This window comes from Rosa chinensis, chromosome 6, assembly GCF_002994745.2.
Source record: "Rosa chinensis cultivar Old Blush chromosome 6, RchiOBHm-V2, whole genome shotgun sequence".
Classification (NCBI taxonomy): Eukaryota; Viridiplantae; Streptophyta; class Magnoliopsida; order Rosales; family Rosaceae; genus Rosa; species Rosa chinensis.
The window spans coordinates 16990044-17011920 of NC_037093.1; the positions used below are offsets into that span (position 1 = coordinate 16990044).

The window sequence follows — 21877 nt, forward strand, 5'->3', positions numbered from 1 at the left end:
ATGCTTCTACTTCTGCACATGGTTTTTCATATCTTGTACGATCTGTTGGTACCAGTTCTCCTTGTCCTTCTTCTGCTACTCTACCCAGCATGATGCCTGTTCTTGGTCCGGATAAGTTACAAGGTATTCTTCCAATCAATTCTGCTTCAAGTAACTCTCTTGACACCCACATTGGAGTCTCTCCTGCTGTGGTTGAGGGGGGAGAACAGAATGAGATAAATAATGATCACAGAATGTGGCCACAACGATGTACTGTGAATAGTTTCATGTGTGATAAATCATTAGTAGGGATACCTTTGCACTCATTTAGCATGGACAAGCGCGCAGCGGGAGTTCCTCCTGCTCTATCTGATTCATCATTACAAAAATCATCAGTTTCCCACAACCTTTGTCAATAGCAAGTTTCAAGATATGGGATTATCTAGTGCTATAAAAGCAAGTTCTATTACTGTGGAAGATGCTTCCTCTACAAGAAATCTAACAGGATTGCCCTCTTCGACAAGAGCTTCATCAATTCTAGATTCTGGTTGGTGGCCTCGTGGGGTGTTGGTTGCACACTTGCAAGAGCACCGGTCCGCTGTAAATGACATAGCCATATCAACTTGTCATAGCTTCTTTGTCAGTGCATCTGATGATTCCACTTTCAAGGTATGGGATTCGAGAAAGTTGGAAAATGACATCTCGTTTAGGTCAATATTGACTTATCATTTGCGGGGCTGCACTCAAGTTGTAGTTGGAGCATGTGATGGCAATATACATATGTTTTCTGTCGATTACATTTCCAGAGGTCTCGGTAATGTAGTTGAGAAGTATTCATGTGTTACTGATATCAAGGAGATGGACAATAAAGAAGGGGCAATACGTAGCCTTTTGAATTTTTCTGCTGACAACTATGCAAGTCAAATGGTTATGTACAACACCCAAAATTGTGGGATCCATCTTTGGGATGTAAGAACAAATTCAGATTCTTGGACATTGAAAGCAACTCCGGAAGAGGGCCCTTGTGAAAGTTGGTTTGTGTCAGGATCTTTGAGAGGTTGCAATGAAGTCTCTCTTTGGAATGCAGAAAATGGCACCTGCCACCAGGTGTTGAGGGTTGTGAGTTATGAAAGTGATACTGAAATGTCTGAGGTGCCTTGGGCCTTGGCAAGATCATCATCTAAAAATTCCAAAGCGGATATGAGACGAAATGTCAATCCTCATTACAGAGTTGATGAATTGAATGAACCACCCATGCTGACCAGGGCCATAAATGAAACTGTCAAGAAGCTGACATTTCAACCATTTCAAGATTTTTGTGCTTTAATTCATAGAACTGGTATGGATACATCAAGAGCTGATATGCAAATCATTTTCACGTGGTTAGAGAAAGAGTGTAAAAGTATGATCTGTTACCTCAATATGTTCCTCCTTCTGAGCACACTGCAGCTTCTGAGCATACTACAAATATTCTTACAAAAGGTTTACACAAGCTCAGTATTCTGGACACATTGCTCCAATCTCAGTATGGTTAACCCCAACTGAGATTGAGGGGAGGTGTTGACAAGTCTCTACGTTGACTCATGGTCAAGGCTGGCTACTTATGGTGCTAGCAGAAAGGTGTTGATGTGGCATAGTTTGTTGAATGCCTAGCTGGATTTACAGGCTGTAATAAGTTTGTTAGAGTATTCTAGTGGTAACTATAAATACTGTTGGCTTGTAATTTCGGGTGTGGTTTTTTGGGATTGTAAAAATAAACCTTCTGCTACTTTTCTGAAATTCTCTCTAGCTCTGCTTCTTCTTCTTCGTTTTTCATTGTCTTACACTGTGCTCAAGCATCTATGGCAGCCATGTTATCACTATTAAGGGCCATTTGTTGCAACCATTTGACTGGTTTTACTAGATTTTGTTGAATTTACAAAATTTCGTAAAGTTTCTAGCCAAACTACTCTATGCATTAGCTTATTCATTTTATATATGGTTGATTTGAGGTGTAATGTGATTTCTTAGTATGAAGTAAGAGAGTAAATTTTAAGAGGAAATCTTAAAGTTTGTAGTTTGCTGCCAAAAATCTGTGTAATTATCTAACCTTGAAGTTGGCTAAACAAATTGTATCTACTGACAAAGATATGTTCTTTAGGATGATGAAAATCTAAGATTATCACAGTGCAGAGATAATCTTAATCTCTTAATAAGAGCTAACTCACAGTTTTTCTTCACAATCCCTTGTGATTATGATTTGCAAAGCCAATTTATGCCTTGTGGTTGCTATAATCATAATCATCTTCTTAGTTTTGGATTTTCATATGCAACACCATCATTTTTTTATTCAAATCAGAGATGAGTTTTTGTTTCTTGGGTTCTAGATTTTGCACCAAAGAGATGAGGGTGGTGGTATATGAGAATATCCCGGGTGTTTGAAGATCAATTTTTGGGACTGTAGGGAAACATTATTTTTCTCATTTTTTTCTTAAAAAATATTGTGAGGTTCCTTTTTGAATTAAACATCAACTAGGCCCTTAATCTGATTATTGAGAGGACTTTGTGCGTGATTCAGATAATGAATAGGTTTTGACAGCGTGAAGCATGGTGTGGGAGCTAGAAGCACACTACGGTGAGAGAATTGGATGATTTTTGGATTTGGGGTTTCTAGAAATTGGTTTGAATCAGGGTTTGGGAAAATGGCTAAAAGCTAGACTTATGCTTGAAGGCTTGAAGGCTTGATTTGCCATAGGTGTTTCTAAATATTCTGGGTTTTGCTCGATTATGCTGGATTGTTTCTTTACACTGGCAAAGCTCTCTCCTCTCATTACAGTCCCAAATCTCCCTTTATATAGGCTTTATTGGGAACACATGATTTCTAGATAAAACATTTCTTCTTCAACGTAGACACAATTTATGCCTTAAAATCTAGGAAAAGAAAGCTTACTTGAGAGATGAAGCTTTGGGAGAGGGAGAAGGACGTTGTCGCTGTCGACAAAGATTGCAGCAAAAACAGCTGCGGTGGCACAAAACCTAGAACGCTGTTGACGAGGAAGTTTGAGAATTGTGCCCTTAGAGTTTAAGGAAGAAGAGAATGTTCTTTAACTGGTCACAAGGTTTGCCTTTCACTACCTAGCAGAAGGAATCGGTTGTTCTTAAGGATCTTTGGGTTGAGCAGTGTATTTAACTGCTGCAGGGAAAGAAGTCAAAGCTAGTAGAAGGATAAAGTATGTTGGGGCCTGCCTATTTTCTTTGGCTTTGAGTATTTTTTGGGCTTTGAGTTTTAAGGAAAACAGGTTGGCCCGAATCTCATATTCACTAATTCGCTATTTATTAAAATTATCGGGCTTGGATCTTGGGCCCAAGACCGAGACCATCGATGACGCTGAATCAATAGACGAGCATTATGTGTTTCTATAACCTTCCACACCACACCCACTTCTGCAAGCCCCAAGATCGTATTTGTGGCTTGGGTCCACATGCGTGGTATGATGGTTCAAGAAGATATGTAATTTTTTGTATTTCTGAATACGTTTTGCGTGTGTATTTCCTTATCAGGGTTGAAATGTGTGTACAAATGCTTTTTGTTTTTTTGGGTATCAACAAATATAATATTAGTTAATTACATACATTGTGGAAACTATAAAATGAAAATTAATTGACATAATTACATGTTGAAAATTACTACGGATGAGGTGGCAAATGCCACATCATTTGGGATAAGAATTTATGACACGTTTACTTACTCGGAATGGAAAACAATCATGAATCGGAGACAAATGGAATGGGAGAAGAAAGGAATCGGTATTGATTCCGGAGGATTGATTCCTAATCCTGAATATTCAGGAATCGATTCCTGATAAATAGGTGGGACCTACACCAATTCCGAATCCTTCATGTGTTAGTAAACACAGGAATTCTTTTACCCTGAATCATTCCGATTCCTTTATGTGTTAGTAAACACAGGGGTGTTTTTACTCCGTAATCATTCCATTCCATTCCAAGTAAGTAAACGTGTCCTTAGTATAATATTTTAGTGTCTCTAGCACTACTCTTCTACTTTAGCATATTTATAATTTTCCTTTCCTTTTATCAACGAAAAATCTGAATCAATGTTCAATGTCTCTTGAGATGCTCTTAAAAAAAAAAAAACACTTCACACATGCATAAAATGGGGGGGGGGGGGGGGGGGGGGGGGGGAATCGGGGCGTTTCTAGACACATTTTGTATGTGGACCTCCACTCATTTTTGTAAAAAGTTATTTTCTATTTTGACCTCTATGAAACGAGAGATTATTCAGTGCACCGCCGTGCACTTGCACCAACATAAATGAATGGTTAGATTGCATTAAATACACTTTTTGTTTATTAAAAATAAAGTTGATAATAAATATCAAGGGTTGAGATTATTTTATAAGGGTTGGGTCACTTACACCGTCGGTGCATAGAATAATTTCCACTATGAAACTCATCATATGTTCATAACCCAACCTTGTTTTCCATCAATCATTTGTGACTATTTGGGAGACGAGTGAGGCACAAAGCCATAGATGTGCTTGGCTTGTGCGCCTGGGGTGAGTTGCTACCAATAGATCGATGCAGCTATTCCATCTTCAAGCCCATAGCTGAATTTTTCAACTACGATAAAGTTGTGTTTTCTTGGATTTCTAGACTTTTCTCCTTGCAAATATTGATCGAGGAATAACGTATTGTTGAGAGGTCTGGCAAGAAGTACAGTTGAATGATGAACTCCTCTGTCCATGGAATTTGGGATTTGGATTTTGCAATTAAGTTTAATGATATATCAAAACAGTAATGCTTAAGAGAGAAGAAAGAGGTTATTGCACCATAAGTTCAATATGGATAGTTGAGTTCAAACAGTAAACTGAAGCTAGCTATGTATTTTTGAGTTTCATACACACAGAAATGGGGATTGTTTAATTGATACAAAGAGAAAGAGACATAAGAGCACTGAATACAAAGTAAGCTGCCAGTCTGCAACACATTAGGTTGACTAGAAGTAAACAAATTGAGAAAGCAGAGAGAGAGAGAGAAAGAGTATGAATCTTCAGAAGATTTAAGAGGAAGGATGGAGTTCTAGAGAAGGAATACACGATTGCTTTTTTTTCTTTTTTTTCAGAGGACAGAACAGGAATTAAAATTTAGAAAAAAATAGAGGAGGTTCATATACTAAATATGAAGATATGAATGGAAGCACTCTAAAAGGAGAAGAAAACAAAAATTAAAAAGAGATGGTACAGAGAGCTGCTGCAGAGACATATACATGCAAGAAGTAGAGTTGGTGGATATTCTCTGCACTGAATGCTTTGGCCTTCCACGTCCTGAGGAAATTGTTCACATCTTTCAGGTCTTCATCGCCTCCATCATCTAATTCAAAACTAGTGTTTTGGACGAGGAATTGCTTCTTTGGCGGTGGACAAGATATTCGTCTGGAGAAGTCTTATTTCTGTTGCTCGTACCTGGAATGCTTTCACCATATTCATCATCAATCATCATCTTCGTATTGTTTACCATCTTCATATCGTTCACCATTGGCATTACCAGGTGGACCCCATAGCTTGTACAGCGCACCGAATAATCTTGGCTATAATGTTCCAAAATAACACGACAGGTAAAAGGCGGCTGATGAAACCCGAACTCAACGAATGGAATGTAGCGCATCCACACATGATCAGACGTCTCAATCTGGTCAGAGTCATCAGACGTCTTCATCTGTTTTGCTTCAAACTGGAAGGAACGTCTAGTCATTCTTACTTCATTGATGTAAACACTGGCCGCGAAAGAGCACTCTCCATAATCATGTACAGCAGTAGCTGCAGCACAAATAGCCAATCCTTTGTTCCCAGATTTCAAGTTTACAGGAACACTGAAACAAAATTCAGATTTACCAACAAGCTGATCATTTAAATTCTCCCGGTATCCAAACCACCTTGGAACTTCACTTCCTGGAAATATCAAATGGAATTCAGGCTGCTTAGAAGAGTGAATCAGATAGCAGAGAGTAACCTCATTACCTGCCGCATCACGAGGCAGATTGTCACACAGTCTGTGACATTTATAGAGTGAAATAGATGCGATCATTTTTGATGACTCTCTATGTTCCAAGATGTTTGACAATATTGCAAATTTTTTCAATGACTCGCAACCATCGGCATTTACCCATTCCAATTTCGACGGAAGTTCAGGAATTTTCTGAAGTTTCTTGCAACCATGCAGGTTAAGATGCCACAAGTCAGATTCGTGTGATTCTGCACACCTTGGCAATTCAACAAGTTCTGAGCAGTTATGCAGATCAAGTTCTGATAAATGATGCAATTCATAAATGCTATCTGGCAGAGTTTTAAGGTTCTGACAATCTCTTAAAGTTAACTTTGCAAGGCTAACGAGATGTATAATCGATGGCAGCAACTCTGCGATTGCCGTTCCGGATAAATCCAGGCACGTTAAGGATACCATCTCTCCCACAATTTCGGGGAAAGTATTGAGCATTCTGCAACCACTAAGATTAATCTCTCTCGCACTTTTTAAGGCCATTCTTTGTGGAAAACCAGCAAGATTGCAACATCCTGCAAGACTTAAGACAACCAGATTTTTATGAATTCCCGCAGAATCATCAACCCTTTCTAAACTTGTACAGCCATTTAAATTCAACTCCTTTAAATTTGGGAATTTAGAGAAGATGGGAATTGCTTGTAGGAACGAGCACCTTTCCAAGTTTATATATTTCAGATATCTGCAACTTTGGTTCTGTCGGGCAAAAGAAGAAAAATAAAGGATCAACATACGACTTAAAAGAAATTTTAGAATTTCATTTCCAAAGTTAAACTGGCCTAAAAAATATTTAGTATACCTTGAATGTCTCCCCCAGTTGTGACATGCGGCTGCGAGGCATATTGAGTTTAACAAGCTTCTCTGGATTAAAATCCGATGGTAAAGATCCAAACGGATATTCAGGCCAATCAATAAGCCTTAAACTATTGGGAAGAGATCTAATTTCCCCAGAAAAGCATGCACCTCTGTTCTTAAAAAATTTAAGATCTGTCATTCGAGAGAAACTTCTAGCACTCAATTTTATGTCTTCTGTTTCTTGTTCTTGAATTTCACCATCTGGCATTACCATCAGGCCGTTGATTTCATCTGTTCCCTGCAAAGAAACCTGTTCTTGAATTGCACCATCTGGCATTACCATGACGCCTTTCATTTCATCTGTTCCCTGCAAAGAAAAGGCTATAGTGTTGAGAAAACAAAGCTCCTTGTGAGAATAAAATTGTGAGTATTTGAAAGTTCTATTTTGGGGAGTGATTTCACTCCATGTTTCCTTTTTAGCATTTGAACATCACATATTTTACAATGCACATGACAAAAAGAAAAAAATTAAGATACTAAAAAAAAGAAACATAGAGTGGATTGTGAACTGTAAAATGAGGAGTGTAAATTTCATTACCCTCTATTTTTTATTATTCAGGTTATTGTACGTAATATATATGATCTAGATCTGTTCCGTGTTTATTTTACTCACCCTGCCATCTGTTAGAACATCTCGAGCATCATTGTAAAAGCACAATCTCCTACGCTTGCCGGGCTCATTTGGTGCCAGAGTCATTTCTTTACCCATTACTTCTAGCAAGTTGTGCATTGAAATCTGATTTTTGACGATGTTTATGAGGGCCTTTTCTTCCAGCGTTCCGAGACTATGTATAGGTTTGCAGTCATCGGCACATTGTAGTATTTGTATCACATGATTCTTACTTTCACCTTTGAAGAAACATGCAATGTCAAGAAAACTTCCTTCGCCCCTTCTTCCAATAGATTATAACTTTTCCTGAGAGTTCCGTAAAGACTAGCCTGAGGAGATTTCCTGTTGCTCTTTAATTCCTCTTGCCATTCTTCTTTACTTTTACCTTTTAGAAATTTGCCAATCTCTACCAGAGCTAATGGAAGGCCTTGAGTGTATTCTACTAACTCTTCTGCGAGATTCACATATTCATTCGGGCATTCTCCTATAAAGGCATGTGCACTGAAGAGCTCTTTCGCTTCACGCGGATTTAGCTCCTTCAGATCGTATCTAAGTTTAACTCCATGATCACTTAGCAAACGCTTATCTCTTGTCGTGATTAAAATTCGACTCCCATCACCAAACCAACTTTTGTTTCCCACCAATTTTTTTAGCTGGTCCGGTTGATTCACATTATCAAGAATTATGAGAACCCTTTTTGTTCTCAACCTGTTTTGTATCATAGTCATTCCTTCACGGACATGGGTAAACACCTCCAGTTGTTTGCCTGGTAGAATCTTAGACAGAAGAATAATTTGTAGTCTGACTAGGTCTTCATCTTGCATTGGTCCTTCTCCTACGTTCAGAAAACAGCTACCATCAAACTTCTTGGCAAGAGAATTATAAACAGCCCAAGCAATTGTAGTTTTGCCAACACCACCAATCCCCCATATCCCTATCATACGAATATCGTTGATCTTCCCATCACCTATATAACTCTCAATATCTTGAAAGCGAGATTTTATTCCAACTGGGTATTCTGCCACATTAAAATCTGTATAACTAATTTGCTCTGAAATCTCTTCAACGATGTCATCAATAAATTTTGATTCGGACCTGCCAAAGAAAACATTAAACATACATGTAAATTTTTTATTTTTTATTTCAATGAGAAGGGACATTCGAGCTTGGGACCTTTATGCCCTATTCACTAGACCAAGTTCACGTTAGCATGTACAAATAATTGTAGCTGTATTGTATTTTCACATGTTAGACTTATTAGTAGTTTCTGTTTCGAAAGAATTCCATCGCCTTATTAATGTGATCAGTTCATTAATATTTTCCATGTTTAGGAAAAAGAAAAAAAAATTGGGTTGATGTTTGTCATATATACATTCACATATAATTGAACCAAAACTACATCTAACGGAATTAAAGTTACTATGATAACAACATGAGTTCGTTCCTTTCATTTAGTATTCTGAATTCAAGTCTGAGAGTGGCTACTTTGAGACGTCCCATATTTGTTGGTCTTAATAAAACCAATAATCATTTTCACCCTAAGCGCCGCCACCATGCTAGGGATGGCAATGAGGAGGGTAGGGTAAGGGGATTAAATTATCATCCCCATACCCGACTTCATTCTCCATCCCCTTACCCTCTCCAATCCCCATAATAAGAAACTGGGGATTCCACGTCCCCATTGGGGATTAGGTCTTTGTACCCACCCTAATCTCCGTTAACAATATTACTAATTTCTTTCTAAAAAAAAATAATATTACTAATTTATTATATAAAAATTTAAACAAATAATCATTGATTGTAAAATATGAAGTTAAAATGACGAAGTGGTGTTAGCTCAGTGGTTAGAGCACCCACTACCTAATGACGAAGTCATGGGTTTGAGTCACCATGGGGGTAGGAGTGAAATCCTTTGATCCTCTTTTAATAAAGTAGAAAAGAATAAAAAAAAAGAAGAAGTTAAAATCAAACATCAACATAAAATAAATTATTTATTTCAATTAAACAAAAACAAATACAAGTCTCGCTTAAAAAAGAACAATAAAAGTCTGCATTCGACAAAAAAATTCCACAATCAACTGCTTAGTGTAACCTAACAACTTACTCATTTACTCCAATAAGGTAAATTGAATAATATCAAAAATATATTGACAGAATTTAAATATTGACGAAATGATGAAGTTTACATAGATATTTATTTATAAATAATATCAAAAATATATCTAATGAATATATTAGATAATTCTTATTGGGTGGGTATGGGGATGGGGATCAAAATATCATCACCGCCCCATACCCAATTTCAGAATTCGAATACTGGGGATTCTCATCCCCGTTACCCGATTTCCCCCGAATTTCTCCCAATTAGGGTAGAATACCCGATGGGTACCCTACCTGGTAGGGATTATTGCCATCCCTACACCATGCACTGCCATCAACTACAACATGCTACAATGTAAGATCCTTACATGGAATTCCCGGGGTATTGTGAATTGTGAAACATAAAGAGCCCTAGTGAATATGGTACAAGCAAAGAACCCAAGTCTGATTTTTCTAGCAGAAACCCTAGCGCAACCGGATCACATAACATCCCTCAAACATCGCTTAGGGTTTGAAGGCAGCATCTGCTATGAAGAGACTGAAGGCTCGCAAGAGGTTGCCTTATTCTGGAAGCAGACACACTAGTCAATCTCAAATCTTACTCCCCTCATCACAACGATGTGGAAGTGGGCAAATGTGGAACAAATGATTTGTGGTGTTTTACGGGGCTTTACAACTTTGCAAGTCGCACTCAAAGACCTAGAACTTGGAACCTGATCATAACTATTGCAGCAGAACCGTGTTCACTACCTTGGCTCATGGCTGGGGACTTTAATAGATTTGGTGCAACCTTGACAAATATGGAGGTCCACCGAGGGCTGCAAGACCAATGGAAGACTTTCGTAAAACAATGAAGAGCTGCAGCTTATTTTTATAGGTTACAATGGCAGCCAGTATACATGGTCAAATCGTTTCACCAAGGAACGATTAGATCGAGCCTTCCAATCCATTCAGCGGAGGGCGTGCTTCCCTTTCTCCAAAGTTCTCATGCTCCCTCCATATGAATCAGACCATTGTGTATTGTTGATAGATGTCGCATCTGAACATCTGCCATCTTGGAAAGTTCCACAAAGGTTTCGCTTTGAAGAAATTTGGCATCAATACCCAAATTGTACCGAGATTATTAAATAATGGTGGGCACAACCACTAACAAGGAATGCAATGCAGCAATTGGGAGCTAAAATTAATTCCATCGGAAATCACCTACTTGAATAGCACATAACAGAAGCATCACAAAACAAAGTTGAGACGAGAGTGTTACAAGAGAAGATGAAGGATATTATGTCACACCCATACACTCCTCAGTGACATGAGGAACAGCAGCAATTACATGTCAAGTATAGTGCTTTACATGCTCAAGAAGAAACATATTGGCGATAGAGGTGAAAACATTTTGGTTGAAGGAGGGAGATAAAAATACCACCTTCTTTGATCGAAAAGCTTCGAACATAAGAAGCAAAAACAGAATCAAGGGTCTAAAGGACGAGAATGGCTTATGGAAAACTGAACCTGTAGTAGTGCAACACTGCAACTTCGCAATACTTTACAGATATATTTACCTCTACAAGAACTAATCTCAATGCCATCTTTAATGTCCTAGAAGTTGTTGATGAGAAAGTGACAACAATATGAACCTTGAACTCATGAAACTAAATGATGACAAGGAAATTAAAGATGCGTTGTTTCAAATGCATCATTCATAAAGTCCTGGTCCTGATGGTATGTCACCCTTCTTCTTTCAAAAGTATTGGAACATTCTTTCTGTAGATGTGTGTTTGGGAGTGAAGACGTTTTTAGAGATGGGTGAGTTAGAGTATTCTGCAAATTTTACTCGCTTATGTCTCATTCCCAAAATCCCAGAAGCTAATCTGTTTCGACCAATCGCCTTATGCAATGTTCTATACAGAATCAGCTCTAAGGTAATAGCAAACAGGTTGAAAAAAAAATGCCTTCCATAATCTCTCCATTGCAAAGTACATATGTACCTGGAAAGTTGATCTCAGACAATACACTTGTGGCAACTGAAGTTGCTCACTTCATGCACAACTTACGAAGGCAAGAACAAGGTTTCTTATCACTCAAGTTAGACATAAGCAAGGCTTATGACAGACTGGAATGTGATTTCCTGAGAGCTATATTAACTAATCTAGGATTTTAAGATTAGTGGATGAATATCATTATAAAGTGTGTTGCATCTGTTCACTATTCTCTTATGATCAATGGACAACCTTTTGAAGCCATTTTCCCAACCAGGGACATTAGACAAGGTGATCCCCTCTCACCTTACTTATTTATCGTATGTTTAGAAGGTTTATCTACTTTAATCTCTGAGGCAGTGGAAATATCTCAATTAAAAGGTCTAACTATATGTCCAGGAGCTCCTACTTTGCATCACTTATTTTTTGCAGACGATAGTCTGATTTTTGTTGCTGCAACTGGATATGAATGTCTAGTTTTGAGACAGATTGTAAATACATATGAGTTGGCTTTTGGACAAAAAGTTCATTACCAGAAGAGCAGTGTTGTTTTCAGGAGGAATGTATATCCCTATGTTCAGGATAAATTGGCTGGTATGCTAGAGGTTCAAAAAGTGGAAGAGCATGACAAATACTTGGGTTTACCATTGAGAGTTGGCAACTCTAAGATGAAATTTTTGTATATATCAAAGAGAAACTGACAAAAATGCTTACAGGGTGGAAATAAAAAATCCTCAGTTTAGCAGGTAAGGAAATTTTACTTCAAGCAATAGCACAAATTAACAATGCTTTCTTATGCTATGAACTGCTATCTACTTCCAAAATCTCTGTGTGATGACATTTAACAACCATGTGCTCAATTCTTTTGGGGTGACACTAACCAGAAAAGAAAAATTCACTGGTGAAGCTGGGGTAAACTCTGCATGACAAAACAAGAAGAAGGATTGGGTTTCAAGAATTTGTACACTTATAATCTAGCCATGCTAGCAAAACAAGCATGGAGGCTGATTTCTAATCCCCACTTATTCATAGCCAAGGTGTACAAGGCCAAATACTATCACAATAACTCTTTTTCGGATGCAAAACTAGGACATGCTCTGTCCTTTTCTTAGAGAAGTATATTGGCAAGCAGACCTATTCTAGCTGCTGGTATTCAATAAAAAGTGGGAACTGGTGAACATATTGATGTATGGCAGGACAGTTGGATTCCTGTGTGCCCTAAATACCTTGTACACAAACCACCACAAGCTACTATCAACAAGGTTGTAGATTTGATTGATGCTACTGACAAAATATGGAACCAAAATATGTTGAATGCAAACTTTCAACCCTTAGTTGTTACAAAAATTCTAGGCATTCCCTTGAGCTGAGTTGAAGGAGAAGTTCGATATCGATGGATGCTTGAACAAAAATGGGAAGTACACTGTGAAATCGGCTTACTGGATTGCAAGAGAGAAAGTCATGCACAATCTCCTAGCTTCTACGTCCTCTGGAGACCCTTATCAAGGTTTATGGAAAAAATATTTAGAACACAAAGGTTTCTGGCGAAGTCAAAATATGTCTATAGAGGGTTGCTAACAATATTTTGCCTACTCGAGAAAACCTAAGTCATAAAGGATATTCAGATCCTTTAAGCTGTTTATTATGTAATGAAGCTTGGGAAACAATAAGTCATGTGTTGCATCATTGCCCTGTTGCCCAAGAAGCCATAACAGTTGCAAACATTCTGATAAGTGAGTGCCTACCTTGCAGCTTCAAAGATTGGTTAATGCATCAAGGACATCACCTCTATAAAGAAAATTGGGAGAGACTAATCATGCTTCTAGGGTCTTGTGGAGTAACATAAATAGTAAGCTATGGAAAGACCTGAATAATAGTGCACATGAAATTATTGTTTCTACTGTTACTTGGTACCAACAGTTTTGCAAGCACAGCAAACGCCATCACAAGGAAGTGTAGCCAAACTAGGTAAATATTAGACGTCACCAGTAACAAAATAGCTCAAAATCAATGTTGATGGAACTTTTGCCTTCCAAAGATATTGAAGACATTGGTGGAGTGATCAAAAGAAGAGATGGCTCTTTTATAGCTGCTTTTTCCAAATTAGTTCAACGTGTCTCCTCTCCAAAACATGTAGAGCTGCTAGCTATCAGAGAAGGAATTGATTTTCTTCAGCAAATTGGTGCGCAGGAAGTTTGTCTTGAAAGTGACTGCTAGATTGCTATATATACAGCAGATTGGAAATGATGATTTTGAGCTTAATGAACATGCCAATCTGCTACTATATATACATTAGAGTAGGAAATTTGTAAAGGACCTGGCTTTTGTTTTTGCTCCTCGAATGACCAATATGGCAGCGCCTAGGGTTGCTGCTTTGGCTTATGAATCCAATACCTCTCAGGTATGGATAGATCAAGCTCCAACTTAAATTTTGGATGCTTTGGCTTTTGACTGTAACCATCTTGTTTAATCAATAAAGTCCTTGATGCTTTTACTCAAAAAAAAAAAAAAAAGCCTGAGAGTGGTTTTCTTTTTGGTAATTTCAACCTTTTTCTGAAGTATGAATAACATTAGACAATTTCTTAAAATAATAATAAAAATTAATAATATTATTGAAACCTATTGTCTCTTTCAAAATAAAATTACTTATCTATCATTTTTCTTTCCCTTCCTCTTTTATTTTTTTTTCTATATTGATTTATTAAGATTAGTGTGTACCCAACATATTCTTAACACTTGCAAAACCCTAGCAGCGCAATGCAGAGCGTCGAGCCAACCAAGCACGACCACGGTCGCCGCTTCCCTACTCTCCATCATCACATTCAAATTTGCTTGCCTTCGTTGGTGGTGCACAAGAGGAGGCCTTGCGGCTTCCTTGTCCTTTGAGATTTTTGTCTTTTTGAGGCGAAAACAATCCCTTCCTTCTCCTCAATAATTTCACTCTCCTTCCATATGATTTCGGTGTTGGCTATTCTTACCGACATGTGGATGCCGGTCTTGTTTGGTATAATTGCTCCAAGAATTTTGTGGATTCAGGGGTGGTCCATGGAATCTGGTTAGCTTCTGGGTTGCAGAACTCTGGCGGCTGTGGTGGCTACACTGGATCGAGACGACCTTGAGGTAGGTAGCGCTGACATCGCTGGTTTGGCTGGTCAGTTTCTGGGTTGATATGCTATTCCAGGGAGGTAGTTGGCGGTGGCTGTGTCGCGGGGAGACAACGATAGTCTTGGGCAGTGGTCGACGACAACAATTGGGTTGCTGTGAGTGGGTGTGCTGGGTGTCCAGATCAAACCTGGGTAAGGATTTTGGTAGCTGCTGGGCCCAATCTAGGGATCAAATGTTGGGCTTCACTTCTCTAGGGATCTGGATTTGGGACCCGGGAAGTGAGCCCTAAGGATAAGGGTAAAGGCCAGCTCTAAGCTTTCTCTCTTCGGTACTTAGCATTTGAAGCTTCAAGTCTATTGTAATTTAAATTTAGTTTATCTAATTGTACACCAATTGAGGTCTCTAGGCAATTGGGGTTACTCTAGCAAGGATTTAGATAGTGTTAGATTTGCCTTCATATGGGTAGGTGTAAAAATTGTGCTCACTTTGTTCACTTTGTTACCTGTCATGTGCTTTGCAACTTAGACCATCTAGGTTTTATTTGATGTAAGACGGCATATGATGTATGTGCCTTCTGGCCATAGATAAGTTAATAGAATTATCTCTTTCTCAAAAAAAAAAAAAAAAAAAGTATTAGTGTGTACCCTTTCTCTTACTCTATTAGGGTTAGGTAAAAACTTATTGACGTGCCCTTAGGGTTTGTGGTAGCATACCAAACAACTTGATTTGATATTTTATGGTTCTTCGCTTGGAGCCAGTATTTAAGGCTAGTCTCTCTTTTCTTCATGATTTCTTTCTTTTTAGAGGATATAAAGAAAGCGGACCAGCCAAGGAAGGAAAAAAGAAGAAGTCTTTATGCCTAAAACCCAAAGATTATTTTTTGAGTGAAATGAGAATAGATGGACAAGAGTCCGCGAGTTCATTTTTTGGTTGTATGGTTTCGGGATACCTTCACTATTTGTAATGGCTTACTTTATTAATTAACAGGTGAAATTACTTAAATTGTAGTTTTTTTTTTATTGTGTCCTAAATGTTTGATTTCCAGCCCATGAGTCTTTCCTAAGACAATTATCTTAGAGTGTGAGAATTGTTTACCCAGTAGGTTTTGGATTCCTACTGATGAATGAAGTTCTAATAAGGAAGGAAGATCCTCTATTGATGTAGGATTACCTGTAATCCTTGTTGATTACAGAGAAGGAGAAGGAAAAATTGCCTACCACCCATAGGAAAAGGTTTCCTAATCAGTGAAGAAAGCTGATATCCTTATGGTTATATAAGAAGTGGTTCTGCTCTTGGTTTTGCATTACAGAGACAGAAAGCAAAGTGTATTTCATTCTGGAAGTTAAGAGAGTGAGAGAGGGCAAAGGAGAGAGAGAGAGAGAGAGAGAGAGAGAGAGTCCTTGTTTTCTTATTCTTTCTAGTTGTACCCATTATAAATATAGTGGAAAGTTGTTTTTTGCCCAGTGGATGTAGGTAAAAGCTTGCTGAATCACCTTAAATTTTGTGTTCTTGTGCGTGTATCTTTGTGGATGTTTCTCTTGCTGTGCTGTGCTTAACTGTGGTTTCAACTTCACAAATTGACCGATTCACAACAATTGGTATCAGAGCTCAGGCTCATCTGGAAAATTCAAGGTTTGGTTCGGTAGGTTCAGTGTTGTCAGAATGGATGAAACAAAAAGCACAATAATCAAACTCATCCACCCGAAGTGGGTGACGTGGAAGCAAAGAATGGAGGATATGCTTTATTGCATGGACTTGTATGAGCCTATTGAAGGTGTGGCTGCCAAATCAAACAATATGACAGTGGCAAAAGTTGAACCCGAAAGCCATTTGCATGATAAGACAATGGGTAGATGATACCGTCTTTCACCATATGTCGAAAGAAACTGATTCGGAAGAACTCTGGAAGAAATTAGAATCCTTCTTTGAAAAGAAAACCGCTGCGAAGAAAGCATTCCTTATCAAAGAGATGAAGTTCGATGAAGATGTTAGTGTTGCTGTGCACTTGAATAATTTCCAGAATGTGACCAATCAGTTGGCGACAATGGGTATAAACATTGACGATGAACTGCTAGCACTGTTATTGCTAGGAACTTTGCCAAGAGATTGAGAAACTTTCATGGTGACCGTAAGTAATTCTGCATATGATGGTGTACTGTCTATAGATATCGTTAAGGATAACATGCTTAACTAAGAAACAAGAAGAAAGGTGGCATAGACAATGGACATGGAAGACTCCTTTTCACAAAGGGTAAAGACAAGAATTTAGGTCAAGGGTTTAGTGGCAAGTGCCACTAGTATGGTAATACCGGCCACATGAAGCGGATGTGTCGAAAGTGAAAATAGGACAAAAAGAAAGGCAACTACTAAAATGATGGAGATGATGGCATTATGGCTACTATCTCGGGGGAGCTTCTTACTATTCAAGAATGTCGACATGTTGGTGACAAGAGTCACCATTGGTTCGTGGATACCGGTGCAAGTTGTCATGTTACCTTCAATTTGAATCTTTTTTCTACATACAAAACAGGTAACTTTGGGATATTAAAGATGGGAAATACAAGCTACTCCAAGATTACAGGAATAGGAAATATTTGCACCAAGACTAATCTTTTTTACCAGATGACATTGAAGGATGTGAGGCACGTTTCTGATTTGCATGTTAACATATTGCCTTCAAATGCTCTTGATAGACAAGGTATCCACCAATATATTGGTGATGGAAAGTGGAAACTTACAAACAGGTCATTGGATGTTACTAAAGGAGAGCTTTGTCATTCTCGGTACAAGACACATAGCTTGGTATGTAGAGATGACTTGAGTGCAATGGCTGATACTTCTTCACACATATAGAGCCATAGCGAAGGCCATATAAGGAAGAAAGGTGATCTGGAAAAGAAGCCCCTAATTTCCTTTTCCAATGATGGGTTTTCTAACCAGGGAGAAGATGGTCAAGAGTTGTTCCACCAGGAGGGACATAGTGATTGGTTATTCAATTAGGGGAAGCTACAAGCTCCAAACCATGTAGTTCTGCATCAAGTCAGCTTGGGCTGACTCCAGTAATTGAGTCACGCCAATATTCCCCCCTCATTGTCTGGAAGGGGAGATTGCTTGGTTTCCAGCCCATGAGTCTTTCCTAAGACAATTGTCTTAAAGTGTGAGAATTGTTTACCTAGTAGGTTTTGGATTCCTACTGATGAATGAATTTCCAATAAGGAAGGAAAATCCTTATTGATGTACGATTACCTGTAATCCTTGTTGATTACAGAGAAGGAGAAGGCAAAATTGCCTACCACCAATAGGAATAGGTTTCCTAATCAGTGAAGAAAGCTGATATCCTTTTGGCTATATAAGGAGGGGTTCTGCTATTGGTTTTACATCATAGAGACAAAGAGCAAAGTGTATTCCATTCTCGGAGTTAAGAGAGTGGGAGAGGGCAAAGGAGAGAGAGAAATAGGAAGAGAAGAGAGAGTCCTTGTTTTCTTATTCTTTCTGGTTGTACCCATTATAAATATAGTGGAAGGTTGTTTTTTTGCCCAGTGGACGTAGGCAAAAGCTTTGTTGAACCACCTTAAATTTTGTGTTCTTGTGCTCGCATCTTTGTGGTTGTTTCTCTTGGTGTGCTATGCTTATTTGTGGTTTCAACTTCACAAATTGACCGATTCACAACGCTAAATGGGTGAGTCATCATGTGTAATTTATATCCTAGAGAGAGAGAGAGAGATGTGTGACTCTTCGAGTGAGTGATCTCTTTTTTTGGTTATTTTAAAGGATCGCTTATCAGACCAACTTTTTGGTCATATATCGACATCTTGACCGTCAGTTTTTAGGTCTCCATTTGCATATCACTTATGCAAATTTTCAGGTACATTGAATAGTTACGGTACCAAACTAGACCAAATTAATGTTCGAACTGAATCTATCAAACCTAAATTGTTCATAATGGTAAATCACAATTACGAACGCCTTAACGATCATAAGTTTGGCTGAAAATTTACAGAAGTGGTTTACTCATTGAGTCTTAGGAACTAGACTATCAAGATGCCTATATGTGATATATATATATATATATATATATATATATATAAGCCCATTTTAGAGAGGATGTCCTCACTTGAAGAATTTGAGGATTTGATATTTTATTAAGTAGTGACCTAACTCAATGATCTCAACTATGATCATTTAGATTCCTATGCGAGAATGATGTCTACAAAAAATCAACCATATCCATAATCATTTGGTCATTCAAAACTGTGTAAACAAATGTAATTTGTTAGATAAAATTAAAATGAACATTGTGCTAATCAATTGGTTAAACGTTTTCCGATTTGGCTAATTTTTTTGTATGATTCATATGTATATAGGTAACTAATAAAGAATTAGTGGTTGTGTTTATTAAAATACATCCTAAAAATAAAAACATCCTCACTTTAAGAATTTAAGGACATCTTCTCTTTATTCTCCCTTTACACACACACACACACACACACACACTATCTTTTAAGACTGAGAGATCTTATTTAAGGCTTACAGTGGAACTGCTTACATGAGTTTCAAACTCAAAATTTTGTTACTAATCAGTTTTATCTTTTTTCCCACCTTCAAAAGAACAAAGCATAAGCATTTTCACTATCATTAGAATTTTCTGAAAGGTAACTATCTTGGTTTCATATATAAATTTATATAGAATCTTTGAAAAAGACCTTCCTTCATAAGAAGGAAGAGACTTACTATCTTTGAGATCTGATGCTACACCGCTGCTCGATCAATACCTTAAGGGATCAACTTTATTACATAAGTTGATTCCTAACTTTTATCTCATATCATGACATAATATATATATATATATATATGGCCATTCCGTTAATGGATCTTATGCAAATTTTCAGCCAAATCAGTGATCGTTAAGGTATCAAACTAAATTAAATCAATAAATGAACCAAATCTGTTAAACTTGAACCGTTCATAATACCAAATTTGTTAAATTTGAACCGTTCATACTTATAATTTTAAGTCGCAGTTTTAAATGGTTTAACGATCACCGATTTGGCTGAAATTTGCAGAAGTGATCTACATATTAGGACCTAAAAACTAAACAGTTGAGATGTCAAAATATGATCGAAAAGTTGGTCTAATACCCTATTTCTATAAAAGACCCAAAAAATGGATCCCTCACAGAGGGACTCTATATATATATATGAGTGATCCCATTTTTTTAGTTATTTTAAGAGATCTACTGTCTGACTAATTTTTCGATGATATATCGGCATTTCGATCGTTTAGTACGTAAGACTCAATGTGTAGATCACTTATGCAAATTTTCAGCTAAATTGATAATTGCTTCGGTATTCATAATCGTGATTTACCGTTATAAATATGAACGGTTTAGGTTAGACAGATTCAATTCATCTATTGATTTTATCAAATTCGGTATCTTAACGATCATCAATTTAGCTAAAATGTTGCAGAAGTGATCTACTTATAGAGACTTAAAAACTGGATTGAGATGCTAATATATGACCAAAAAGTTGGTCTAATAAATGATATCTTAAAATGACTAAAAATATGAACCCCTCAATAGAATGGCTATATATATATATATATATATATATATATATATATATATTAAACACAAGAAACGCTGTAGTAAATAATATCTCGAGAAAAAGTGAATGAGTGTGCTATAGCTGTTAGAATAGTTAGAAATATACCCTGTTGAGTAATGATATCCAGACGAATTCGCTGCTTCTGTAAGAGAGCTCCTCCATTTACGCAACTTGTCCATATTTCGATTGAATGTGGATTCAAGATTACCGTTAGTACTTGGTGATATGCAGCTGAAGAATCCAGCTTTCTCCTTGGCTTTCTTGAATTTCCTTTCATGATTGGCGAGTGCCTGGCCAAAAGTACCTCCCTGGTGCCGTACATGCCAGGGTTCCACCTTGTAAAAAATTGATCGAACTATCTGTCGCCTTGATGTCTTACACTCAAGAATCTTGACCAGTTCATCCAAGCACCACTTTGATGAAGCAAAGTTTTTGGAGAATACAATGATAGCAATTTTTGATCTTTCAATTGTTTCAAGAAGCGATCTTGATATTTCTTCTCCACTTTGAATCTTATTGTCTCTGAAAGTTCTAATTCCTTTGCTATCCAAAGCGCGGTACAGATGTGCTGTGAAGTTGTCTCGTGTATCCTTCCCTCTAAAACTCAAAAAGACATCGTAATCGTATAAGTAAAAAGGGGTGTGGGTGGAAGAAGAAGAAGATGAAGGGGCTCCAAGATGAGCGGCCATTGAATCAAGTGTGGTAGAGAGAGAGAGAGAGAGAGAGAGAGTGATTTATCACGTCAAAGACAAAGACCTGTGAACTTCAATACTATGAACAGTGCGAATCAATTTGTCTTTGTATATTCCGAGCAACCAAACAAAGTGCAGCCCTACCAACAGGACGGATCCAGCAGTACGCCTATTTTGTAATAATTGATATCAAGCGACAAAACTTCGACTTTTCTACTCAATAAGAAAATGACAAATCCAGTCTGGAATTAATGTTTCGGTAGTTTGGTTGTTAACCTTTCATAATAGAAGTAGAAAAGAAAAATACTTCGGTTTTTTTTTCGACAAAAAGAAAATTACTTTTGTTGTTGACCTGTCATATATAATAAAAGTAGTTGGAGATAAAAAAATAAGTCGTAATAGAATTAGGAAACAGAAATTCTTTTGTTTTTAACCTGTCATATAGAGTTATTTTTCAATGTTTTATGAACAATTCTTAGGTTCACCCCTAGGGTGTATTTGAATCCAAAATGAGCATTTTGGCCTGACAAGGCGTGTCTTGGAGAAATTGAGCCAATATCAGTGACTCAAGCAATATATTGTCGACAAGTTCGAAATATATTATTTAAAGGCTAAATAAAGCCTACCTGCATAATTATGGAAGATTATGCGAGCTGCAAGAAAAGGAAATGATGGAAGCATGGAAATGAAAAGTCAACTTTAACACATTTTCCTACTTCTGCTAGGAGAAACCGAGCTAAACAAGGAAGAAGAGGCAGCAGACTAACCAAACGAAATTCAAATGAGCTAAAACTTTCCAGATTCATTCTAAACATCCCAAGGATCATTTCTTATGAATAGTGAAAGAGTTAGTTTGGAGTGGAAAACCTTCAAACAATCAGTCCAATTTTCTGAAAGACAA

General features: G+C 37.5%; 1 protein-coding gene across 2 annotated transcripts; it reads right to left on the bottom strand.

Moving 5' to 3' along the window:
• Positions 1-4802: 4802 nt before the first annotated feature.
• On the bottom strand, positions 4803-21100 carry LOC112173988 (disease resistance-like protein CSA1). 2 transcript variants are annotated; one of them, XM_024308205.2, is made up of 3 exons: positions 7501-7717; positions 6832-7194; positions 4803-6728 (listed from the first exon to the last, which is right to left on the bottom strand). In XM_024308205.2, exons 1-3 carry the CDS (start codon positions 7615-7617, stop codon positions 5349-5351), a joined length of 1860 nt encoding a protein of 619 aa, XP_024163973.2. In that variant the 5' UTR covers positions 7618-7717; the 3' UTR covers positions 4803-5348. The 2 variants fall into 2 exon arrangements, 1 of the variants encoding a protein (XP_024163973.2); XR_005801200.1 differs by lacking the exon at positions 4803-6728 and adding an exon at positions 20390-21100 and having other exon boundaries at positions 7056-7194; positions 7501-8592.
• Between the last annotated feature and the right edge of the window lie 777 nt (positions 21101-21877).